Here is a 27,624-nt window from a genome sequence, read left to right as displayed (position 1 = left end):
CACCCATTCGGCCACCTACTCAAACGTTTCAGAAAGTCTGGTAGCCGGGATGAAGGAGAACATTAATTAACCCGTGTGGAGCGGGGCGGATAGGATAGAGTCAACTCACTCAGCTGGGAAACAGAGAGATAAAGTCTTTAAAAAGCAAAGATGTGAGGGAAAAGTTGGCTCAGAAGGAATGTTCACTTGTGCAAGGCCGGTCTCGCCCGGAGGTTTTGGTACCGCCCTTGGTTCCCCCGGATGGCGCGGAGAGGGATGCGTGGTGGCCAAAGGGAACCGGCGCGAGCCCACCCGGAGTAGGTGAAAGGGAGGGGGCGTGCCCGCGCTGGCGCCGCCCCGCGCTCTTAAAGCCGGGCTTGGGACGGGCGGCATGTTGAGTCGCCGAGGAGGATCCCCGCGCTGCCCTTCGCGCTGCCACCCGCGCCGCCGCCATGTCCTTGCTCCGAGGTGAGCGCCGTGCCCCCGCCTCTCTCGCCCCTTGTGGGAGTCAGGGGGTCTCCTCTGCAGTAAAGGGGACTTGACAAAAACCTGACCCGAAAGTATTGTTTGGGTTCAAGGGAAAACACGGCGCTGGCGACAGTGATTTCGCTGCAGCTTCCTATTGAGAGCTGAGACTAGGTTTGCTTGCTTCTGACCTTGAGGGTCACTCCCCCTCTTCGCGCTGTAGTGACCCCCCCGGTTCGAATTCGGCTTAGGGGAAGACTGGGGCGGCGCCATAAGCACTAGGCGGCCTAGGGCGGAGGGGTGCTCACAGAGGAGCCCGGGCCCTCAGACTTGGTCACGGGGTGAGCAGGGCTTGGGGGGAAGAGTGGATGTTCTCTTGGGGTCGCCAGGGAATTTGTGCCCGAGGGACCCGCCCCTCCCCGAAATCCCTGGTGGCGTTCTATTGGAGAACTGCCTTAATCCCTCTCCCTTTCTCTCCTTCGAGTGACTCCAGAAAAGTGGTCACTGCGTACATAAATACGGTTATTAACTTTTTAAAAAACTATGTAAACTGCCTTTTCATAACAAATGGTCACAGCCAATGGAATTTTACTTTTAAGGATGTGAAGTAAACTCTCACATCCTTAAAGCTTAAGAAAGCTCATAAAAAATGTGTCCTTTGAAGAACCTTCAGATGGAACACTGTATCAAAGGCCCTGGGGCAGGAAAACACTTCGCAGGATCTAAGAACCAACATTCTGGTGGTCCCGGGCACTGTGGGCTCTGTGGGCTCTGTGAAGGAGGTGGGGTTTTATTCTAAATTCAGAAGAAAGCATTCTCCTACCTTGAAGTAGAATGACAGGATCTGGTTTTCAGTCCGCCTCGATTTCCACAGGGCTGTCAGGCTTCCTGCATAGCAAGGAGGAGAATTTAAGACCATTTAAGGATCTCTGGGAAAGGCTCAGGCAACATCATATCATGGTTTTGACTCGAGTTGGGGGCAGTGGAGTTGGGGAAAGGGGGGAAAGGATGATTTGAGAATGAATTTGACAGAACTTGGGGATAGGTTGCATGTGGTAGGTCAATGAGAAGAAAATGTCAAGAATATCTTCAGGAATAAAATAATGCCATTTGCATGGATGGACCTGGAGATCATCATTCTAAGTGAGGCCAGAAAGAGAAAGAAAAATGCCATATATCACTCATACATGAAATCTAAAAACAAACCAAAAAAAAGACAAGACAAATGAACTTATTTGCAAAACAGAAACAGACTCACAGACATGGGAAAAAAACTTATGGTTACCAGGAGGGAAGGGAGTCGGAAGGGATAAATTGGAAGTTTGAGATTTGCAGATACTAACTACTATATATAAAATAGATATACAACAAGTTTCTTCTATATAGCACTGGGAACTATATTCAATACCTTGTAGTAACCTATAATGAAAAAGAAGACGAAAACAAATATATTTATGTTTACGTATGACTGAAACAGTATGCTGTACACCAGAAATTGACAACACTGTAAACTAACTATACTTCAATAAAAAAAAAAAAAGACGACGACTTCAGGTTTCTGGTTTGAGGAATTGTGTTCCTGGTGGTACTACTTATAGAGTGAGGAAGACTGGGGAAAGAACCAGTTTGGAAAAGAAGATTGAGGTGCTCAAAGTGGAGATGTCAGGTAGGCAGTTGGTTAGGGGAGTCAGGAGCTCAGAAGAGCCAAAGTGACATGTGAACAGTTCAAGTGAAAAACAGATACTCTGAGACTGTACTATATCCAGTTTCCTACAATTGGATTTGTCACTGCTCTTTCCAACTCTAATAAAGCAGCATATTAATTTTTTAGATGCATTATTCAGAAAACCCAAATCATTTAAAAGCTGCTTTGTAATGAGCTATCTTCTTGAAAAAGATACAATATTTTTTATTGCTTTCTCTGTTTAGTATTTTATCAGTGGTTCTTACCACTTTCTTTTGATACAGACCGCTTAGAAAATTTGATGAAAACTGAATCCAGTAAGGGAAAAGAAAGTACATCAACACCTGCACAAAATTTATAAATTTGGGAGACCTTTTACTATGGTGTTAGAGCTAGTGACTTATCCATTTCCCTGTTTTATAGATGAGGACAGTCACGTCCAGAAAGATAAAATGGCTTGTCTATAATGGTAGTTAGTCTTGATTGTTACTGTTAGCTAGAATACGTTGCAGATACACACCTCTCTCATGTAGCATACCAGGTGCTTGCAGGACTCCTGGGTAAGATTGTAGGGAAAAGGACACATTTAATTGGGAGCATAATTGACTCTGGTGAAGATTGTCATTAATTTATCATATTTCTGACTTCAAGAAGAACCAATCCCCCAGTGTCTTATTAGCACCCATCCCAGTGCTTGGTAGGAGGGTTCCAACCAACAAGTGTTAGTTCTCTTCACTGCTCCTTAGCTTTGCTGGGAACATTTGTGTATCTGTGTATCCTTTCAAGTCAGGTAAGGGGAGAGGGTGCTGCCAAATTAATCCTGAAAGGGAAGTAGATACAAAAGTAGCAGTTTTCCTTACTTTGCCTTGGTTGCTGTCTGCAACTGCTCTAGTTCAAGTGAGTAAATACTTAACCTAAAAATGTGCCAGAAGGGAAAGCAGAATTCGTTTCTCTTCCAGTATTATTTTTCCTCTGTGGTCACATGTCACCTTGCCTGGCCCTTGCATTTCTGCAACACTGTGCTCTGGATTTGTCTTTTCACTCTGTTTCAGTTTTTAGACATCTAGCTTCTGAATTTTCAGAGCTTTTTAAAAGACGCATCATTTCAGTTTGGTGTTAACGACTGTTGAGTTTTAAACCTTTTACCATACATATAAAATTTACATCAGATCGAATAATTATTGCCATGTTTGAAATGCCACTTTATGAAATTACAAGAAAAAATCCTTTAAATTGTCTGGACTTCGTAACTGCACGTCCCAGGTTATTTTTAAAAATACACTTAATAGCATTTCCCCCATTTAAAATAATTGCATTCACTCAGTGTTAGCCTCGCTCATCCTGAGCTTTCACAGTCTGGGAGCACTGGGCAAGCAGACATGCTGTGAGAGGGACCTTATTGGTTTTGCTTTCATTTTCACACACACACTTTTGTAGTTCTCTCACGTTTCACTGTTAGCACTTTCCACACAAAAATGCTTACTTAGACTGTGAAGTACCAGGAAGAAACTCATGAAAGGAAATTTCTGGAGAAGCAAATGAAATCAGCCTTCATTGTTTCTGAGAAGTTGGTGTTCATTCGAATCATTTCCACTTATGCCATGTGTCCTTTTTTTTCTAGCTTTTGAGATTTTCATTTTATCTTTAGTTTTGAGAAGTTTGATAGTGATGTGCCAAGGTGAGTGAGAGTGTGTGTATATTTTGCATTTATTCTGTTTTGGGTTTACAGAGCTCAAATCTGTAAATCTGTGTTTTAGGTTTATAGAAAATTGAACAGAAAGAACATTTCATATACTTCCTTACCTCACCTCATTTTCTCATTATTAATACCTTGCATTATGTGGTACATTTGTTAACAATTGATGAGCCAGTACTGATATGTTATTTTTAACTAAAGTCCGTAGCTTTACATTACAAGTTCACGCTTTGTGTTGATAGGTTTTGACAATGAATAACATGGACCTACCACTGTAGTATTGCAAAGCGTAGTTTCACTGCCTGAAATTCCCCTGTGCTCTGCCTATTCGTTTCTCCTTCCCCACCACCCCAACCCCTGGCAACCACTGATCTTTTTACTGCCTCCATTATTTTGCCTTTTCTAGATGTCATACAGTTAGAATCATACAGTGTGTAGCCTTTTCAGATTGGCTTCTTTCACTGGGAACATGCATTTAAGTTTTCTTCATGTCTCTTCATGACCTGATAGCTCATTTCTTTTTAGTGCTGAATAATACTCCATTGTGTGGATGTACCACAGTTCATCCATTCACCTACTGAAGGACATATTGGCTGCTTCCAGGTTTTGGCCATTAAGAATAAAGCTGCTATACACATTTGTGTGCAGGTTTTTGTGTGGACATAAGTTTTCAACTCATTTGGGGAAATACAGAGGAGGGTGGTTACTGGATCACATGGGTAGAATATGTTTAGTTTTGGAAGAAACTGCCACACTCTTCCAAAGTGCCTATACCATTTTGCATTCCCAGAAGCAGGGGATGAGTTTCTGTTGCTCCACATCCACCAGCATTTGGTGTTACCAGTGTTTGGGCTTTAGCCATTCTAATAGGTGTGAGGTGGCATTTCATTGTTTTAATTTGCAGTTACATAATGACATATGATGTCAAGCATCTTTTCATTTGCAATTTGTGTATCATTTTTGGTGAGATGTCTGTTCAGATTTTTTATTCATTTTTTAACTCAGTTGTTTGTTTTCTTATTGAGTTTAAAAAGTTCTTTGTATTTTAGTATTTCACAAATATTTTTTCCCAGCCTGTGGTTTGTCTTTTTGTTCTTTTAATAGTGTCTTTTGAAGAGAAGTTTTCAGTTTTAATAAGGCCTCAATTTTTCTTTCATGGATTGTGCTTTTGGTGTTGTATCTAAAAAGTTACCACCAAGCCAGAGGTCACCTAGATTTTCTCCTTTGGTATGTTCTAGTTTTATAGTTTTGCATTTTATATTTAAGTCTATGATCCAATTTGAGCTAATTTTTATGAAAGGTATAAGGTCTGTCCAGTTTTTTGCAGTTTTTTTTGTTATTTTTGCATGTAGTGATCCAGTTGTCCCAGCACCATTTGTTGAAAAGATTGTCCTTTCTGCACTAAACTGTCTTTGTTCCTTTATCAGACTTTGAGGTTCTACCCATGTTTTTTGTTTTGTTTTCCCCATGTTTTCTCTCTGTTCTTTAGATTGGGTAATGTCTGTTAATCTATGTCAAAGTCACTGAATCTTACACCTTTCATTTCCATTCTGCTATCATATGCATTTAGTGTATATTTCACTTCAGATATTTTTCAGTTTTAGAACTTCCCTTTTTTTTAAGCTTCTGTTTCTTGGTGGTGATGTCTGATCCTTTATTATGAGCATATTTTTCTATATATCCTTGAGCATAGTTATGACTCATAGCTGCTTTGAAATCCTTGTCTGCCAGTTCTAACATCTGGGTCACTTGGGGTTCGTATCTATTGCCTTTCATCTTAAGAATGAGTCACACAGGCATACCTCATGTTTTGGTGCTTCGCAGACAGTTTTTTACAAATTGAAGGTTTGTGGCAACCCTGCAGTTGAGCACATTTATTGGTGTCATTTTTTCAAAAGCATTTGCTCACTTTGCGACTCTGGATTACATTTTGATAATTCTCACAGTGTTTTAAACCGTCTATCAGCAAAAAAAATTATGATTCACTGAAGGCTCAGGTGATAGTATTTTTTAACCATAAAGTATTTTTAAATTAAAGTATGTTCATTTTTTAGACATAATATTATTGCACACTCAGTAGACCACAGTATAAACATAACTTTTATATGCATTGGGAAACCAGAAAATTTGTATGACTTATTTTATTGCAGTGGTCTGCAACCAAACCCACAATATTTCTGAGATATGCCTATATTTTTTGCTTCTTCATATGTGGATAGTGCAGGTGAAGCATCATAGAGACTGGATTCTGGTACTTTCCACAAAGTATTAACTTATTGATTGTTAACTATTTTTGCAGGCAGTTAATTTGGCTGAAATCAAACTGCAAACTGTCTCCCCTATAGAGGGCAGCAGCTCATACTTAAGTTTAATTCCGTTCCCTTTAGCTGAGGTGCTTGTAGTTGACCCCAAAGGTGCATGATTAAGGGTTCAGCCAGATGTTTGGGCTCCACACCGTGGTGCTTTTTCTTGCAGATTCTCTGTCACTTTCCAGTGGCTGTGGTTGCCTTGAACTCAGTTCCCTGATTCTTCAAGCCAGCAAGATTGTGAGTTTCTGAAATCTAGCCATTCTATTCAGTGTGGGCTGTTGGCCTTCAAGTTAGAGGCTGTAAATAACTTGGACACTCACCCTGTGCTATTTCCTTTCCCATATCTCCTCTATATCTCCCTGCTTCTGTTCATTCTCTGAGGCCTTGAGGAGGTCATTCTTACATGTTGCCATTGGTCAAATAGGAGCATAGTAAGCTATGACCAGAAGCAGGACTGTAACAAAATTAGAAAGAAGGCATGCAAAGGGGAAAGAAAAAATGAAATAAACACCAATATAAAAATAGACAGAGACTATTAAGCAAGGAGGATTAGAGGACATTTGCAAAGATTCGGGAAGGCAGAGTAGCAGAGTGACCCATCTATTGGAGGAAAACATTTGCAACCCACTGAACTAATGTTTATGGCCTTTTGTATGTATCTGAATATTATAACTATAAAGAACTGATTGGATCTGTTTTAAATTACCGTTGTATGTGTTGCTCCTAACATTTTTTAAGACTAAATTTCTCAAAGTAGGAATGAAAGAAACTGAATTTTTTTTTTTTTTTTTAGGGTAGGTTTAATTTGTTCCATAGAGATCACTAACATAAACAGGAGAATTGTACTTAGATACAAATAGTAGTATAATGTTTGATGGTCTCAATTATAGGTTAATATCTGGGCACAAACCAATGTTAAAAGTCCCATAGTTTCTTGGCAATCTGTGGAAATGTGTGCTCGGATTCTCTTTGGGAGAATTAGTGTATGCAAAGCATTGAGCATCAAGTCCATCATACAGAAAGTACCCCCTATGTTAACTGTAACTTTTATCTTGCAGAGTTGTTGGGAAGATGAGATATTATATGAGAAGTGATGAAGTGTCTAGTACTTAGAAGGTGCCTACTACAGTAGTGATGAACTGCTGTAATCAGTGTTGCTTACCACCATGCAGGCTTTGCACTTTGTTAACTCTAGTGGGTGCCACTCATATCACAGTCATTGTAGGTTCATTACTGCACAAGGACACCAACTGAGCTAATAGTTACACTGCAAATTTATAGGCTTTGTTTGCATTAATAGGTGTAAAGAGAATTCCCCTGTATCCTTTGTGGTTAGGTCACATGTAGGAAACTTTTATATTCTCACTGACACATTATAAGAGGATATTAGCAAACTAGAGTGTCTTCAGAGGAAAACAACCAGAATTAATGTTAAGTAGAGAACTGTTGAGAGAATGCTTGTTATATACTGGGGAAAGAGTTATTAGGTCTGGGGAATTTTACAGGTTAGCTGGCTCCAGATACTGGAGGGGCTGCCCATGATAAAGGTGATCTGTTTTGCCCATTTTAAGAGTAAAAGGTAACAGTACAAGATAATAGTTCAAGTTCAATGTCAAGTTTGACATTTGTCATTTGAGTCATCCAATGACTCCAGGAGCAATGGTGTATATAATTCAAATTCAAAGCAGCTATATTCTAGGAACTATATAATCTGACTTTTGGGACACATTAGGATTGAAGACTAGAACTGGTAGATGGAAGACTTGGTAAGCCGAGCCAGCTCAGTATGAGAAAAAAGTCATTAGTTTGCATTATCGGTTCATGTGCACACTGCTTCACACAATGGAGTATGCCTCCTTACTGGAAGTTTGCTAGCAGAGGTTAGAAAGGAACTCTTGTCAGGAATATTCTAGAGGAAGTTCTTACAGAGTGAGTGGTTGGCCTCGACCAGCCTTAAGGGACCTTCTAGTTGGGAGATTCTTTGATTCTATGACTAGGCAACATCCTCCAGCAAATAGAAGCATTTCAGTTTTAAACAAATATTTCTAGCATTGTAAACCATCAGAGGACAAGAATGTTGTCTAACCAAAATGGATTTACATCATGCCATGCAGTGCGGTTCCTGGGGCCAGCACGTCGGTGTTGATCAACATGACAGCTCTTCAAACTGCTTCTATGAGTGCTACCCATTCTGTGTATTATTATGTGACAAAGATTTTCTGGTATCTAATTGTACTTTACAATAAGATTCACAGTGAAATTATTTAAAACATGTTAGGAGCACTGACTAACCTGTACTTGCTTGTAAATCTCCTCATCGCAATAGGTGTGTTCATCGTTGCTGCTAAGCGGACACCCTTTGGAGCTTACGGAGGTCTTCTGAAAGACTTCACAGCTACTGACTTGGCTGAATTTGCTGCTAGGGCTGCCTTGTCTGCTGGCAAAGTCCCCCCTGAAACTGTTGACAGTGTCATTGTAGGCAATGTAATACAGGTTAGTACAGCACAAGGGAGGTATTCACACCTGTTGTTTTCTTTTATCCGTTTCTAAAAATAATTCCTTTGACATGTCATAATGGTGTACTAGTCAATGACAGTTAAAGGTATTTATAATGTGAGCAGTCCTCTGACTTCAGAAGCAATGGCATATATAATTCAAAAGAGCATGTATTTGGAAACTATATATATGACTGAGATATATCTGGGACTTGGAATATATTTTATTGCTTTTTAAGTAGCAGATTAAGTTTCTTGAGTTATTTGAAGTTAATTGATTCTCTCTGGTGCCACCTAAGGAGGGTAGCAAACCCAAGCCAATGCAACACCTCCCCCATAATTTGTAACACACAGCAATTATCGATGTTTGTTATAAGAAACAAGAAGCTCCTTTACCCTCTACCTTGCTATGTATGGTGTACAAAATAGATCATTCATTTGCAGGTAACAGAAAGCTGAATATTCATTATTTATTATATTCATACACACTTTGAGTGTGGCCAAGAGATGGGGTCTCTCTTATTCCTCCCAGCTCTCATTGGTGGGAAGGAGGCTTTGCCATTGAGAGTACTGGTGCCCTAATCACCATCCTCCTGGCTCGTAAGGTGGTTCCAGACTGGGTGAGGCAGGTGGGGAAGACCTGAAGCTACTGCCACTGCTCCATGGAGCACTCTCAGCTCTTAGAGCTGGAATAAGGCTTGGAAAGAGGTGCACACTTGTCCCCTGTGAGTGATGCTGTTTTGAACATCATGTACAAGTTTTTGTATGGACCTAGGTTTTTATTTCTCTTGGGTATGTACCTACGAGTGGAATTGCTAGGCTATATGGTACCTCTACATTTAATTGCTTCAGGAACAGTCAGACTGTTTTCCAAAGCTGCTGAAACTTTTTTTTTTTTAACCTACAATATATGAGGATTCCAGTTTCTCCACATCCTTGTCAACACTTGTATTGTCTATCTTTTTATTACAGCCATCCTAGTGGTTGTGACGTAATGTCTCATTGTGGTTTTAATTTGCCTTTCCCTGCTGACTGATGATGTTGAACATCATTTCCTGTGCTCTTGCCATTTCTGTATCTTCCTTGGAGGAATGTCTAATTCATACCCTTTTCTCATTTTTTAATTGGGCTATTTATCTTTTTATTATTAAGTCATAAGAATTCTTTATATATTCTGATACAAGTCCCTTATCAGATATATGATTTGCAAATTTTTTTTCTGTTCTTCTTTATCTTTTCGTTTCTTAGTAGTGTCCTTTGGAGTGTGAAAATTTTAAATTTTGATGAAGCCCAATTTCAGTTGTTGTTGCTCATGCTTTTGCTGTCATTATCTAAGAATCCATTTCCGAATCTAAGGTCATGAAGATTTATCCCTGTATTTTCTTCTAAGTTTTATAGTTTTAGCTCTTACATTTATATCTTTGATTTATTTTGATTTAATTTTTGTATCTGTTTTGAGGTACAGGTCCCAACTTCATTCTCTTGCATGTGACTGGCTACACAGTTGTTCTAGCACCATTTGTTGAAAAGACTGTTCTTTTTCCCATTGAATGGTCTTGGCACTGTTAACTGAAAATCAGTTGACCACAGATGCATGGTTTTCTTTTTGGACTCCCAGTTCTATTCCATTGATCTGTATGTCTGTCCTTTTATGTCAGTTCCACACTGTCTTGATTATCATTGCTTCACAGTAAGTTTTGAAACCAAGAAATGTGAGTCCTCCTGGTTAGTTGTTCTTTTTCAGAATTGTTTTGGCTCTTCTGGGTCTCCTGCAATTCAATATGAATTTTCAAATCTGTTTTTCCATTTCTTTTTGTTTGTTTTTGTTTGTTTTTCCATTTCTGTAAAGAAGTCAGCTGAGATGGAGATCTTTAGATAAACCAAAGCTCACACTGCTAATGAATGACAGAGTCTAGATTCTAATTCAAATATCCTAAATCGTAGCCTAATATTTTTTCCATTACCTTGGATTACTGCTTGATTTTATAAAACACCTGTTTTACCAATCAGGTAAATTAGAGAGTATTCTAAGAGAAGAAAACTCTAGCAAAAGAGTATCTGTAGAGCAACAATCTTTCATGACATTAATTTATAAAGTAAGATTATTTCATCCCAATCAACAAATGAAACATTCAGTCAATGGACTAATTGTCGTTATACTGAGCTTCCATCTTCATTCAAAACCCCTAACCTATAGATGTGCTGAATGTGTTGAATTTTATTTTGAGAGAGTTCAAACCTAGTCAAAAGTTAAAATAGGACAATGAACACTCTTAAGTTACTTTGATGGACCAATTCTTTACATTTTGTCAAATGTGCTTTAGCTGTCTCTGCAATAAAAATGGTTGTTATTATTGTCCAAAAGAAAAAAAAAGTCATTGCATCCCTTCCTACTCAAAGTATGGTCCTTGGACCAGCAACACTGGCCTCCCAGGGCAGTGGTTAGTGATGCACAATCTCAGGCAGTACTAGACCTGCTGATTGAGAACCTACATTTTAACAAGAGGCCCCAGAGTGCATTTTAAAGTTTGGGAAGCAGTGGTCTAGTCCCACCTCTTATCCTCCTGACCATTATTCATCGCTCCCCTTCCTAGGTCAGCTGGTCTCAGCCATGGTTTCATGTTACTGTCACCTGGGTGCTACTAAAAGTAACTACTGATGCCTGTGGCCCTACCTCCAGCCTTTCTGGTTTAATCGGTTTGGCTAGAAGCTTGAGCATCAGTATGTTAATAAAGCCTCTCCAGTTATTCCAGTGTGCAGCCAAGGCTGAGAACCACATCCTTGAATACCTCCTCTGTTAAAGAACATACTACTTTCAGATAACCTATTCCATTCTCAAACAGCTCTAATTGTTATAAGTTCCTGTTTTCTACAGAGGATTTAATAGAAGGATTTCTCATACTTAGTATGTTTAAAAACCAGTCGACCAAATTACAGGTTTTATTCCGATCATTAACACATTAGATAAACTATGTTGAACCTACATGCATTGTGTCTTACCTTAGAGCCATACAGTGTGTAATTTTTGAAAAATTGTGAACATTTTAATATATTTTGTCCTTCTCCTTAATTCCAAGATTTAAACAGGAAATTCTTTCTTCCCCCTTCTATTCCAGAGTTCTCCAGATGCTATATACTTGGCAAGACATGTTGGTTTGCGTGTGGGAATGGCCAAAGAGGTGCCAGCTCTCACTGTTAACAGGCTCTGTGGCTCTGGTTTTCAGTCCATTGTTAGTGGATGCCAGGTACGGACAATATTTTAATTCTCTGAACATATTAATAGTTACTAGGGGAAGTGCCTACTTCAATATAACACTGTAGGTTTTTATTCCATAGTACTTATTAGGAGAGGTCAGTATTTGGTTTTTCTTGAAAGAATATTCATAGAAAGAAAACAGTTCTTAAGAGCTAGTAATGGACTCTGAAGACATTATGCTAAATAGAATAAGCCTACCACAAAAGGACAAATACTGTATGATTCCACTTATATGAGGTCCCTAGAGTGGTCAGATCCATAGAGGCAGGAAGGAGAATAGGAGTTGCTGGGGCTCAGAGGGAGGAGAGAATGGAAAGTTAGTGTTTATTGGGTTTACGGGCTTTCAGTTTGGACGTTGAAAAGACTTCTGGAGATGGATGGCAGTTGGGTGTAACAGTGTGAATGTTCTTAATGACCTGTACACTTAAAATTGGTTAAAATGGTAAATTTTATATTGTGTGTATTTTATCACAGTTTTTTTTTTAAAGCTAGTCATGACTGTCATTTTTACTGAGGGCTTCCTACTTGTGGGACACTGCTAGATTTACATCCATGATCTATCTCACTTAATCTACACAACTGGACCGTGAGGCAAGAACTATTATTATTCCCATTTACAGGCAAGTAAACTGATTATTAAAGGCATTAAGGTTACTAAGTTGTAGAGGCAGAATTTGAACCCACGTGTGCAAGAGTTCCCAGAAAGGCAGTTTGAAACCCTGAAGGCTATAAGGTGAGAAAGGGAGAATTTAGGGGCTGATAAGAAACATATTTTATTACAAAGGAACTGAATGATACTGTTGGTAGAAGTATGATCTCTTCAGAGGATAGCTGGGCAAATACGTTTGTTCCCTTGAGCAGAGGGAAAAGGGATACAGTGAAATCCAGTTTGTCAAAGTCTTCATGTTATGACAAAGTAAAAGACAAGGCCTATTGTAATGAATAAATTACTTGCACATGAATTTATTTCTTTAATAATATATCTTAGGTATTGACTCTGATTTTCCTAGTGATCATTTTAAACATCAGGCTCAGTCGTTATTTGCTGTTTTTCTGAGAAATGCAAATAGTAGAAAAAGTTGGAAGAATGAAATAAGTTCCTTTTCCTGAGTTCCCTAGGTTAACCTAGTTATACATCTGTGGTCTCCTTCAGATTCATCCATTAATAGGGTAAATTTTACTTTTCCCTTTTTAAAGGACTTATTCTTTATTCTCAGCTGGCAATCTTCACATTTATGCCATACATTAGTATCTCTGCTAATTTTCAAGGTTTGTATTGAGTTAAGAATTACCATTCCTTGTCAAGATATAGGTAGGATTTGTTACTTCTGCACAAGTGACTGAAGTCTTTCTGTTCACCTTTTTCCCCCTTGTGTCTTGGCAATGGGATATCTTAGCATTTGCTTTGTGATTATTTTAAAAATATTTCCCTTTGAGACACTGTAATTTGAAAATTTTTATGGTAAATGAGGATAAGTTACTTATTAGATTTACTATTGGTTTACTGCTTAATACATACTTTTTAATACATACTTCTGTCACAGTAAAAGGGTTTTGTTGTTATTTATTTGTTTTTAAATAGGACATTTGTGTTAAAGATGCTGAAGTTGTCTTGTGTGGAGGAACCGAAAGCATGAGCCAGGCTCCCTTCTTTGTCAGAAATATTCGTTTTGGAACCAAGTTTGGATCAGATGTCAAGGTTGGAACCATAAACATATTTGTTTGTCTGTTTGTTTTGAGGGGAGAGGTTTTTTGTTTGTTTGTTTTTTAAATTTTTTCTAGTGGAGGTGCTGGGGATTGAACTCAGGACCCTGTGCATGCTAGGCACGCACTCTACCACTAAGCTATACCCTCTCCCTCTGGAACCATTAACATTAAAAAAAAATTATTTCTCATGCTATTATACTAATAATTTAAATAACACCATTTTAGGGGAGAGAAAAAATTTTAAACCACGAGATTAACAAAATAATGAGTGATTTGAAATTTGTAAACTATTTCATAGTTGTTAATTTTAACATTTTAACTCACATAAAATTAGACTTTTATCTCAGGACACCTCTGATAGTGGAATTAACACCTGGGAAGATGGAGGAGGAGAAGGAATGGATTAAAAAGATAGGTAAAGGTTATGCAGGATGACGTGATACTATATATAGAAAGTTCTCCACACAAGAACTACTAGAACTGATAAAAGAATTCAGCAAGGTAGCAGGATACAAGATTAACATATACAAATCAGTTACATTTCTTTACACTTACAATGAATTAGCAGGAAAAGAAAGTTAAAGAAACAATCTCTTTTAAAATCACATCCAAAACAATAAAATACTTAGGAATAAATCTGACCAAGGAGGTGAAAGACTTATACATGGAGAACTACAAAACATTGATTAAGGAAATTAAAGATGACTTAAAGAAATGGAAAATATCCCATTCTCTTGGATTAGAAGAATCAATATTGTTAAAATGGCCATAACTGTCCCAAGGCAATCTACAGATTTAATGGGATCCCTATCAAATTACCCATGACATTTTTCACAGAACTAGAACAAACAATCCTAAAATTTATATGGAATCACAGAAGACCCACAATTGCCAAAGCAATATTGAAGAAAAAGAACAAAGCTGGAGGAATAACCTTCCCAGACTTCAGATAATACTACACAGCTACAGTAATCAAAACAGTGTGTTATCAGCATAAAAACAGATATATAGATCAATGGAACAGAATACAGAGTCCAGAAATAAACCCACAGACCTAAGGTCAATTAGTCTTCGACAAAGGAGGCAAAAATATACAATGAAGAAAAGACAGTCTCTTCAGCAAGTGGTGTTGGGAAAACTGGATAGCAGCATGTAGAACACTCTCTAACTCCATACACAAAAATAAACTCAAAATGGCTTACAGACTTAAATATAAGACAAAACATGATAAATCTCCTAGAAGAAAACATAGGCAAAACATTCTCTGACATAAATCTTAGCAATGTTCTGCTAGGGCAGTCTGCCCAGGCAATAGAAATAAGAGCAAAAATAAACAAACGGGACCTAATAACCTTTTGCACAGCAAAGGAAATCATAAGCAAAACGAAACAACAACCTATGGGATGGGAGAAAATATTTGCAAATGATGTGACTGACAAAGGCTTAATTTCCAGAGTCTGTAAACAGCTGATATAACTTTTTTTTTTAACATTTTTTATTGATTTATAATCATTTTACAATGTTGTGTCAAATTCCAGTGTTCAGCACAATTTTTCAGTTATTCATGGACATATACACGCTCATTGTCACATTTTCTTCTCTGTGAGTTATCATAACATTTTGTGTATAATTCCCTGTGCTACACAGTGTAGTCTATTCTACAATTTTGAAATCCCAGTCTATCCCTTCCCACCCTCCACCCCCCTGGTAACCACAAGTCTGTATTCTCTGTCTGTGAGTCTATTTCTGTCCTTTATTTATGCTTTGTTTTTGTTTGTTTGTTTGTTTTTGTTTTTGTTTTTTAGATTCCACATATGAGCGATCTCATATGGTATTTTTCTTTCTCTTTCTGGCTTACTTCACTTAGAATGACATTCTCCAGGAGCATCCATGTTGCTGCAAATGGCATTATGTTGTCGGTTTTTATGGCTGAGTAGTATTCCATTGTATAAATATACCACATCTTCTTTATCCAGTCACCTGTTGATGGACATTTAGGCTGTTTCCATGTTTTGGCTATTGTAAATAGTGCTGCTATGAACACTGGGGTGCAGGTGTCATCCTGAAGTAGATTTCCTTCTGGATACAAGCCCAGGAGTGGGATTCCTGGGTCATATGGTAAGTCTATTCCTAGTCTTTTGAGGAATCTCCACACTGTTTTCCATGATACAACTTAATAAGAGAAAAACAAACAACCCAATCCAAAAGTGAGCAGAAGACCTAAACAAGCAAGTTTCCCATGAAGACATACGAATGGCCAATAGCCACATGAAAAAATGCTCAGTATCACTAATTATCAGAGAAATGCAAATCAAAACTACAAGGAGGTATCACCTAACACCAGTCAGAGTGGCCATCATTCAAAAGTCCACAACGATAAATGCTGGAGAGGGTGTGGAGAAAAGGGAACCCTCCTACACTGCTGTGGGGAATATAGTTGGTGCAGCCATTATGGAAAACAGTATGGGGAGTTCTCAAAAAACTAAAAACAGACTTACCATATGATCCAGCAGTCCCACTTCTGGGCATATATCTGGAGGGAACTTTAATGCAAAAAGATACATACACCACAATGTTCATAGCAGCACTACATACAGTAGCCAAGACATGGAAACAACCTAAATATCTATCAACAGATCACTAGATAAAGAAGCTGTGGTATATTTATACAATGAAATACTACTCAGCCATAAAAAAGAATAAAACAATGCCATTTGCAGCAGCATGGATGGACCTAGAGACTCATTCTAAGTGAAGTCAGCCAGAAAGAGAAAAAAAATTGCATATGATATCACTTATATGTGGAATCTAAAAAAAGAAATAAAAAGGACATTATGAACTCATCTACAAAACAGAAACAGACTTGCAGACATAGTAAACAATCTTATGGTTACTGAGGAAAGGGGCTGGGAAGGAATAGATTTGGAGTTTCAGATTTACAAATGTTAGCCACTATACACAAAAATAGATTTTAAAAAGTTTCTGCTGTATAGCACAGAGAACTACGTTCAATATCTTGTAATAAACTTTAATGAAAAAGAATATGAAAGCGAATATATGTATGTATATGCATGACTGGGACATTGTGCCATACACCAGAAATTGACACACTGTAACTGACAGTACTTCAATTAAAAATAAATAAATAAATAAATAAAATTAAAAGATAGGTAAATGTTGAATGAACCTCCCTACTGAATAATTGGTAAATCAAATAATTAATCTTTACCTTGATGTATTGAAGTTTCATTTCTGGAGCACTCTCCATTGAATAGATTTCTTGTTTACCAAGGAAACATTCTCTTTGAATATAGATTATAGTGCCCCAAGTCAGTTAGATAAAAGATGATCCTTTGAGAACTGCCTGAGAGTGATAGTTCTGATAAAGGATACTATGCCATCCTTCCCACGTGAAAGGGCTAATGACGTTTTATATTCTTAGGATTTACCAGTTGTAATGATTGATTTATCCTGTTCACCCAGTTTCTCATCTGGCCTTTGTGAAAGTTGAAAGGAATACGACTTAGAAATATGAGATAGTATTTATGATATACATTTGAGAAGACCTTTGGGAAGACAAGTTAGTGACTCAAAAGGTGACCGGGCAGTCTAGAAGAAATAGATAGGGCGCACTTATCAGAGACTTATTGGATAACAAATACTGTTACTTAGGGAGTAAGGCTCTTTTCAACCTCTTAGTAACTAATAGAGCCAACTGTTCCTACCACTGAAGGCATCAGATGGAAAAAGGGCACAGCTGTACTCTTTCCTACGGAGCTTGTAACTGCCTTACAAAGGTGGCTGCAGGGAAACAGTGCCTGAGGACTCAGCGTGAGATTTCATACAAAATGGAACCTCGAGGGTTTAAGTTTGATTGTAGGATGGCTCCCTGCGTTCTTAACCCTGCACATTTAGCACTGTTGGCTCTCTTTAGAGCCCTACATTTAGAGAGGAGAATGTGCGCATTTTGTTATATTGTTGGATGTTTTTTCAAAAATGTCTCAGAACCGAATATAAATTGTAGTATTAGAAAACGCTTATCAGAAAATCCAATTTTACTTTTTGATTGGAACCATTAATTATTTAAATGTTAAGAAATAGTAGCATATTACTTTCAAAAGATATGCTTTACAAATCACTTTATTAATGTCTTTTAATAGCTGGAAGACTCTTTGTGGATGTCATTAACAGATCAGCATATCCAAACCCCGATGGCAATTACTGCAGAGAATCTTGCTGTAAAACATAAAATAAGCAGAGAAGACTGTGACAAATACGCCCTGCAGTCCCAGCAGAGGTGGAAAGCTGGTCAGTGAAACTGGATATTATAAATATGTATAGAAAGAAAACTACAGGAAAGATTTTTATCATTTCAGATTTTAACGATCATACTAGTTTAGAATTACATATTTTGAAAAATCCATTGTTCACCATTCCTTTGTTTTTAATGATCAGATATTAATGATTACAAATTAACTGGGTATTTCTCTTTTAAAACATGTTAATACAATGAGGTGTCAGCCTAGGTTTATCAGCTGTAAGGAATGTACCACTCTGGTGCAGGATGTCAATTGTGGGAATGATTGAGAGTGTGTTGGGGTAGGGAATTATGGGAGCTTTGTACTTGCTGCTCAGTTTTGCTGTGAAACTAAAACTTCTCTTAAAAAATAAAGTTTATAAAAATTTTTAAAATGTTAATTCTACTTAAATAGTAGTATGATTAACTGGCCCTAGCTGGACACTTGAATTTTGCCCCAAACTAGCCTGTTGTCAGTAGACACTCTGAGGGCTATGATACACTCCCCATCAGGGAGCATGTCCTTCCCCGTGAGACAAGTCACAGTCAAAAGAAGGGGACAATATGATTGGGGAAGACCCGCTGGGTATCCTTTTCTGATTTCTCTCTCCCACTCCCAATTGAGAATCACTGTGCCTGTCTCAAAGACTCCAGACTAGTCCAGGGCCCTTGCTCTGGGGCAATGTCACACAGCACACTGCTGTTGAACCCGTCCAAAATGAGCAAGAGGGCAGTCGTGCTTTTATCAGGATGGTGAGTTGAAGAAACTTTCTAGTCTTCTGAAAAGGGTTTTAAAACTTAACTATTATAAGTGAGCAGGAACTCTTACTTAGGACTATTAAATACTCAGAACAGTGAGAATAAAGTTCATCTTAACATTTCAGGGGGCTAAGTGGAATGGTGCTAATCCAGCTCATCCTGTTTTCAGTTACACATTTAAAGTGAAAGAGTATTGGTCTAGAGGTCATTTCAGTCTGTAGTTTTGCCACATACAGATTGACCTCGAGCAATTCTTATTCACTGAGTATTTATTCACTGAGATTAAAATAGATTAAAACAGAGATCTAAAAATTTTGCCTTCCCTTTTTTCCTAACAGAATTATAGTGAGAACCAAATAAGGGGAAGTGTTAGCCTCCCGCAAGGTGGTATCAAAATTAAGGGGCTGTTATTCCCAACTTACCCTATTTCTGAAGCTTTAGATTATAAGTCACTTCAGGCAGTGGAGGTGGAAGTAGGTAAGCGTTTTACATAGAACTGCGTCATGTAATTTCTTCAGGTTACCTGTCATTGAGTTTCAGTCATAGACTAGTTGGTGACACAGAAAACTTGGTAACTTTTTTCCTAGTGTGGTTGGAACACTTAATGGGAGACCTATCCTCTTAATAGAATTGTAAGTATACGTTATTGTTGTCTGGTAACTTTTTAATACTCACCTCACCCAGAGAAGTTTAAAAAGGGCATTAAATCCATTCAATGCCATTACATCTGTAGCTAATGAATAATGATGGTCTAGCAGTACCTTGTAAAAAAAAAAAACTGAAGTTAAAAAAAAGTCAAAATTGTAATTTTTTAAAAGGTACAGAATGCATCTGCATGGATGAAAATATATTAAATCCTCCAGTAGGCAGGGTAATTATGTGAGTAATAGAGGCTTAGATTAAAGAAGACTGTGAGGAAAGGGTAGAGCAGAAATTAAATTGAAGGATATGTTTGATTTTGTTTTTCTAGTTTCTATTCGTTTTCCTCCCCATTCTTACGATAGTCTTTCTACTATTTCAGCTAATGATGCTGGCTACTTTCATAATGAGATGGCACCAATTGAGGCGAAGACTAAGAAAGGAAAACAGACAATGCAAGTGGATGAACATCCCCGGCCCCAAAGCACCCTGGAGCAGTTAAATAAACTTCCTCCAGTGTTCAAGAAAGAAGGAACCTGTTACGGCAGGGAACGCATCGGTGGGTAGCACCCTGGATTAGCTTGAACGCCATCTGATGTGTTCAATGCAAAATAATCGCGCAGCGTCTTTTAGATCCTGTTCGTGCTGGTCTTTAGTTATTTAGCTTAAGCGGGTAGTGTTCATTTTCTATTAATTTGGGTTTTCATAGTCCAACACAAAATATTTTAGCCAAGGGTCCATCTAATACTCCTCCAATTTCCTAGTCTTTTCAGAATGTTAGAAAGAAATCTACCTGATTATGTCAGTTTTTATACTTTTTTTCCTTCCTCATGTATACAGCTCATCAGATTTCTTACCTCTACTCACACATGGATATGTTTTTCCTTGACATTTTTTTCCTTTTTTCCCCTCTGTGCGGTCGTATTTAGTGCCTAAAACACTCTCTTTAATCTCCAAGTGGACCATGAGTACTGCTTGGTTTGTCCCAGGTTATGGCACTGCTTCGTACGTATGGCCATATTCCTGATGCTACTCCATTAGTCCAAACCTTAATGACTAGATTCTTTTACCCTCTAGTTAATCATCTGTTTTTGTTTCCAAGGGGATTTCTGATGGTGCTGGAGCTGTCATCATAGCTAGTGAAGATGCTGTTAAAAAACATAACTTCACACCACTGGCAAGAATCGTGGGCTATTTTGTGTCTGGATGTGATCCCACTATCATGGGTATTGGTAAGTTTGTAGTGAAACAAACTGATTCTGTTATATTTCTGGAGAGAAGTCTTCTTTGGTGTTTGGATTCCTGAAACAGTAGTCAAATCGAGGTCACTGGTGGAGAAAAGGAGATTGGTAATTTAAACAACTCATCTTTATGAAGAACTGTGCCAGGCACAGTAGGAAGACCAAGAGCACTTGAACTCCTTGTGGGCAGCAATTGTGTCCTGCTGTCCACTTCAGACACATAAAATTATCACACAGTAAACAGAGAATTACAAGGTGCTAACAAGATAAAAGAAAATGTGAGGTGGGAGAACTCATTGAAATATAGAAGATACACACCCCAGTGGGTATTTTATACATGGTCATTAATGTATCTCATTTAATCTTCCCACAACTCTAGTGAGACTTCCTTGTGAATGAGAAAATTGAGGCTTAGGAAGGTTGTCTTACAAAGTTCCAAACCAGTAAGTGATGGAGCAGGGATGGGAATCCAGGTCTAATTCCACTGCTCTTTTCACTGTGTTGTCTCAAGATGTCAAAGAAATATGCACCTGACTCAGCTGAGGCTTAAAAGGAAAATGAGGAATTATAAGAAATGCAGCCCAATCAGCAAAGTACTGGCAAGAGAAAATTTGGAACTCCCTCCAAACATGTACAGTCTTGGCTCAAAAAATATGAATTGGAAGGAAAACAAGACTTTCTGCTGGATACACTCAGGAACTGCAGATGGTGCTGATTTGAATAGTTTCTGTTATCATTCTTTGGGGAAACAGAGAACCAGTTACATGCCTTACTTACAAAAATAAAATTGGTACCCAAAGGCTTTGATGTATCCCACCTGTACCTTCACACCCCAAGAAAAATTCTGCCCTAGTTTATAGATTCAGATTCCTGTTAGGTCCAGATACTTTCCTGTTTGCTCAGGCCTTTTTTGACTAAAATTGGCAGTGTGAAGTAGGTTCCATGGAAGGAGGAGGATCACCTATTGCTGAACTGCCTTCTCAGAAATCCTTTAGTGTAATCCTGCAGGTCCTACTCAAATAATAGCACTTATGCTGATTTGAGACTAAGTTAATACCCAACCACGTTTGCTACCATGTCCTTCAGAGATTTATCTCTCTACAGACTTCCTAAGAAAGTAAGCTTGTCGTCTTTCACTGCATTGCAGATTATGTCAGCCCAAACTGCAAGCTATGTTAGCATCTGTTAAAAGTCAATTGTTTTCTATATTGTAGTCTTAAAAACTTAACTAGCTGTTAGCAACCCACTATCAGCAAAGTATACTTTTGTCTTAAAAGTGGAAAGTAGCTTGAAAAGTTAAACATCTGTCTATTGCTTGGCATTTATCATTTTGGTATCTAGGGCAGTGATTCCCAACCCCAAATGATAATCAAAATCCACCTGTTAACATCCTCCCCACCAAAATTTTGTTTCAGAAGGTCCAGGGTAGAGCCTAGCAATATTTTTTCTTGATGGTTTTGATGATCAACTGTATTTATCTGATATAGATAAGTAATTATTTTATAGTTTTCAGTTTCACTTCATTTAAGAGGCTCTGATACATTAATATAGTCCACGAGCAAGGAAGCGTTTCCCTTCCTTCTATTCCCAGGCCCGGATGTTTGCCCTATAGTACAATAAATGCCATTGTGGAAGGAGTTTCTCTTTTCCCTCGGGGTTCGAACGGAGCTGTGTATGTTAGATGCCCCACAGTGCCAGATGTCCCCCTCACCTAGACTGCTCATCTGTCAGTTGTAGTATGGGATTGAACAAGGTGACTGTGCGAAGTGCACTAGATGAATAAACACAGGAGAATAGATTATTGAGCATCCAGTGGGAACTGATTTGTCAATCCAGTTTCTGAGAATAACCGTTTCCCAGTTAATGCAGTTATCAAACATATAGCAATGCTTCGCCCTCCAGAGTAGCTGCAGACCCAGAAAAAGGGGGAGAGCCAGCACTTGAAAAGAGCAGTCATGGCTCCAAGGAAGGACACAGTTACGGGGAGATGGTGCCCCTGGGGCCCCCCAGGGCGGCAGAGGTGGGGGGGTCAGTGGCACTTTGAGCCTCTCCAGCTGGGGCATCACTAGCTTCATCTATTATTGGGCTTCATCTGTGGAAAGGATTCCACTACCTAAAAACAAATGGGTCAAAAACCAGTTCAAAACACTTCTGAAGAGAAGCTTATGGCCCCAAAAGGTACCTAGGTCACACAGCTATTAGTGGTAAGAGCCAGTGCCAGAAATAAGCTGTCCTGTCCCCAACAAGAATACCCTACCTCCCTGAGTCCCAGCAAATCACAGGGTGATGTGGGACCGGCCCTTTAAAAGTCAGCTGGTGGCAGAGCCTGTTGTTACAGATGACTGTAAGGGTCCTAAGTTAGCATGAGCACATCCGCTCATGCTGACTGTGGTCATGAGGACAGGGAGGTGTGTACAATGGTTTTACACTCTCCACTTTTAGTTCTGTGTACCTTTCACCCTTGTAGGATGCTTCATCCCTGACCATGTTGGATAACTGATGCTCTGTTACTGACCGTCCATCCCGTTTTCATGCCTTAGAGATACAGAAAGAATCTGGAATTAGATTCTGTATTAAATCAGTGGCCAGAACAGGCCCAATGCTTTAAATTGAAAAGCGTTATCAACTAGACAGCCCTACCCATCAGCAGCCTGTTGTCCAAGGAACTTTAAGTAGGCAACAAAATAAATTACGTTATATTTAGATTGTGTTACGCTTTTCTTGTAAAGACTGATTTCCCACTTTACATGAGGTATATTTGTGAAACTTGTTACAGAATATTTGACTACTTGAATCCAACAGAACATACCACATCCTTTTCTTTTTAGACATTTATGGTGATTTCATTCTCTGAGAACAGATAGAGATGTAGATAATCATCCCTAGCTGGATTATTTTTACCTTTTGGGAAAAAATAATTTACTTAAAAATTAAGAGCAGTATCAAACTGCCGCTGGTGACCATCAGAAATCTGGGAGCTAAAGTTTGTTTCAAAAGTTTTTTTAGGTGGATTTGCATTTCTTCAGTAGGGGTTGTATTTTATTTTTATTTGAGCTATAAATGTCTCCTTGCTTCAGGTATCTTTCCCTGAAGTGACTGGTAGCTTCCTGTCTTGCTCTGCCTGTATGGCGAGACTGCCCCTATTTCTTGCCTTTTGTTCAAATGGGCCTGAAAACTCAGAAAGTAGCCACAGTCACTTCTATACTGGGGACGCATATGATGTGTATCCCAGGAGAGCACTCAGTCTGCCTTGCCATTTGGGATTAAGAATGATCTATGCAAAGTCCCAGAAATGACTCCTTTGGTTATTTGAATTCTTAATGTCATTTATGGCAGAACTTTTCATGTAAATCTCCCATCTACAATCTGACAGCATAACCAGCTTTTCACCTTGGTCCCATTTTCTTTATTGTCACATCCTTTAATAGTGAGCTATCAGCATGGCAAGATTTATAGCTACTAACTGTCACATTATTTCCTTCTTACTTAACCTGTTTGGTAAAGAAGGAGAAATTTGACACTTCACGATGAAACTGACTTCTGTTCCTATACAGGCCCTGTCCCTGCCATCAGTGGGGCGCTGAAGAAAACAGGACTGAGTCTTAAGGACATGGATTTGGTAGAAGTAAGTGTCCTGCTTTTTCTACAACATGAATAAACCACCAACTTCTGTAACATAAATGGCTTTAGTTTGGTGTTTTATAGTTCTTTTTGTTTTAGTACTATTAAACTTTCCAAGTGATGTGCATCTAAATAAGTATTACTTTCATTACATGCCTTGTGCTGGTATGTAATCAAGCCCTACCTGATTAAAATGCTTTATTTATATTTGAATAATTTAAAACAGCCTGATTTCTTCTACTAAAGTATAAATTCCTGGAAACTTTTTATGACCTTATAAGATTCTATTACATTTTAGACTATAAATGTGCCTATTGAATTGGGTTGGATGTTACATAAGGTGAGGGAGAAGAAACTTGAATCCTATTTTATGGATTAAAGTGAAAAAATTAAAGTTAAAAAAAATGACCTAATAGAAAACCAATAATCTGATCCCAAATCTAAAACGTTCTTGCACTTCCTGCCAAGTTGAGCACCCTCCCCACCAAACTTAACCTTTGGCTTTTACACCATAGTTGTGTCTTGATTTGGGATGCACCACTCTTAATTTTTAGCACTGGAAACTTCAGTTTATTGGTAGAGTGACTTCTTTAGTGTTCATTTAGAACAAAGACATCTTAAATATTTAGTACAATTAAAAGAAAGGGTTAAGAAAACGCTTAAAGATGGATTATTATATTCTACCTTTGGAGAGTATTTGAAAATTTTAGGTAATTAAGTACACGCTGCTTGACACTGGGAAGTAACTAATATAACAAAGGAAATCTATTTAAATTGATGGAGAAGGGGCCTTTTCACTCTAGGCACTTGTGTGACATCCTCTGTGGTAATCTCTCACCCAGGAAATGGTGGTTTCAGACAAATGGTTACCCTTAAATCTCTTCTTCCATTCTCAGGCGATCACAGCTCAGAGCTTCGAAGGAGGCTACTTAATTACCATGTTTCTATCAGCAAATAGGTCCACTAAATTTCCAACTTTAGATTTCACACTTAAAACTCTTGAAATACGGCAGCTCTGCAGAGCTGTTCATAGTCATGTATCGATGTATAAATACTCCAGGATACAGCTCTCAGCACCTCCGTGATCGTCTCTGGGACTTTGGAGGATCATGCAGTCGTCTTTCCTAGGTTCAAAAGCCTAGTTTCACAACATATTCTAGGTCTTTTAGGACCTCCTTAAGCATGACCATATAAAATGGGAAAATAACACTGGCTCCAAGGACAAATAAAGCACCATCCTGGGAGAGCACAAAACACAGTAGGAAAGAACACAGGCTGGATCTTTATCCCAACCCTGGAAAAGCTGGCTTTCTTAAAGTCAGTTTTCTTGTCTGTAAAAATTTCCTAGCTAAGGTCATATGAAAATACAGCATTATTAACATGAAATAAGGTCACAGCCAGCCTTGTTAAGTATAATACAACAATATGACACTTTTTAGTTCTGGCCACATTTCAACACAGTAACCGTTCCTCTTACGAATCCAGCTCTGAAGGTTTATTCTTTGTTGTCTATCAGTTTCTTCTTGGAAGTATGGCTGGTAGTACTGCGAAGCAGTACTAATAACAGCAACCATTTACTGAATACTTGCTTCTGTCAGGTACTACACTAAACACTTAATACCCATGGTTTCATTTAACCTCAACAATAACTCTTAAGATGTTACTACAGTCACATTTTACCCCTGAAGAAACTTGAATGCCAAGAGAGTTTAATGAATGTGCATACAGCCCAGATCTGAACTGTGCATCTGGCTCCAGACCCTGTGAGCTTTCTACAGTATCCCACTGCCTCGAGTCCAGTATCTGTTCATAGTATCACTGAGGATTTGTTTTTCCGAAGGGATGAATTAGGCCTACAGTATCATTTAGTGAATATATCCATTTTCAAACCTATTATCTTTACAAAGAATGATGATAAAATAACATTGCAAGCTAGTTTAAATAGGAAAAAACCCAGGAAATTTAGCCATTGATAAGACTGGACAATTCTCAGTTAAAAATCATTTTGTGAATAAGGATTTTTATCAGTGTTGTGATTGTTTTAAAGGTGAATGAAGCTTTTGCTCCCCAGTACTTGGCAGTTGAGAAGAGTTTGGATCTTGACCCAAGTAAAACCAATGTGAATGGAGGAGCCATTGCTTTGGGTCACCCATTGGGAGGATCTGGAGCAAGAATTACCACACACCTGGTTCATGAATTAAGGTACTTGCTAGAGATTGTTGCATTTCAGATTTACCATCTTTTGCAGAAAAACACGAAACAGCTGACAATTTGGGTAGTAGCTAAGTTTTTCCTTCACCGTTTCCTGGATTCCAGGAGGGAGCCTTCTGTGTGTTTGATACTTTTCAGTTTAATAGAAGAGCTGTTCCTTCTGTACTGTGTCTTTTGGACTATTTTGCTCTGTCAGTAGGAAAATTGCAAACAAAACCAAATACATCAGGCCAGAAAATCATGCTGGCTTCCTGTGAGGCTAAGGTAAATGGGATTCCTATTTCACTTGATGATTGATTGGGTTGAAATGAGTGACTGACATGCACAAAAGTAATTCCTAGATGGTTTTCTCAAGGTCATTCTATCAGAACTGAAGAATGAAAACAGATGTTACTTTAAAGGAGTCTAATTTTTATGAAAGGGACATGAAATGTTTCTAAACCATCTGACCATTTATACGGACAAACCTCAGTAAATTACATTTATTCTAAGATGCTATAAAAATCTAGAGCCAGTAAATCAAAAGGGCTGAATATTACTCCCCCTTCTTCAACTTCCGGCTCACCCCAATTTCCTCCTCTCCTCACTCCTTTCTCACAGCAAACTAAGCTTTTATATTTGTTTCAGCCCCCTCTCTTCTGTGTAGCTACCTTTTTTTTTTTTTTTTAATAAAAATATTCAGCTTTCTAAATTCTTTCTCTTCTTTTCCCCAGTATTGAGGATTGGAGAAGAGATTCAGCTGGTGAGCTGAACGAGAATGAATCATGCAAATGTGATCATTATACGTTCTAGTTAATTAATAATGTCATTAATTCTGTGCAGTCTTTATTGAAGTAGATTTCAGCCACTGCTCTCTCTCTTAGGCGTCGGGGTGGAAGATACGCTGTAGGATCGGCCTGCATTGGAGGGGGCCAGGGAATCGCGGTCATCATCCAGAGCACAGCCTAGGAGAGCAGGGAGCCTCCATGGCCCAGGCTCATGTGAACTGGCTAATGCGCAACTGGCCATGCCCTGCACTGAGCATGATGGCGTTTGATCAGGGAGTAGTGGGGCAAAGATGCATTTATCATGAACAAGAGCCCATGTCAGAATAAATTCTCTCAAATTTGCACCAAATATGATGTACGTCTGAACTAAAACCCAGCTATAGAAGGCCTTAAAAAGAATTGTATCCTTGCCAAATAACCACCACTTTTGCCTTAAAAAATATGATTGCTAGGAAATAGAATAAATTCTGCCTTAACTTCAGCTAATCCTTTCCTGTC

At 38.5% G+C, this 27,624-nt stretch overlaps 1 protein-coding gene and 1 long non-coding RNA gene across 3 annotated transcripts in view; one reads left to right on the top strand and one right to left on the bottom strand.

Annotated features, from left to right (window-relative positions):
- LOC106728812 overlaps positions 1-27,624 on the bottom strand; it is a 146,115-nt gene that overhangs the window by 40,877 nt on the left and 77,614 nt on the right. Inside the window, exons 2-3 of one of the 2 annotated variants that reach the window (XR_004316169.1) lie at positions 19,323-19,408; positions 1,268-1,332 (exon numbers count right to left, since the gene is read on the bottom strand). This is a non-coding gene — a long non-coding RNA (uncharacterized LOC106728812). The remainder of the gene's footprint in view (positions 1-1,267; positions 1,333-19,322; positions 19,409-27,624) is intronic. The other variant, XR_004316168.1, reaches the window with a different exon arrangement.
- On the top strand, positions 234-27,609 carry ACAA2 (acetyl-CoA acyltransferase 2). Its single transcript, XM_032470418.1, is given in 11 exon segments — positions 234-447; positions 8,460-8,626; positions 11,745-11,873; positions 13,467-13,583; positions 17,752-17,899; positions 19,669-19,823; positions 19,825-19,845; positions 20,389-20,518; positions 24,082-24,152; positions 26,196-26,350; positions 27,223-27,609. Coding segments are annotated over 11 exon segments (1,194 nt in total). The 5' UTR covers positions 234-431; the 3' UTR covers positions 27,308-27,609.

Source organism: Camelus ferus, chromosome 30, assembly GCF_009834535.1.
Source record: "Camelus ferus isolate YT-003-E chromosome 30, BCGSAC_Cfer_1.0, whole genome shotgun sequence".
Classification (NCBI taxonomy): domain Eukaryota; kingdom Metazoa; phylum Chordata; class Mammalia; order Artiodactyla; family Camelidae; genus Camelus; species Camelus ferus.
Note: the sequence above shows the minus strand (reverse complement) of the source record. Positions and strands in the feature narration are given on the sequence as shown.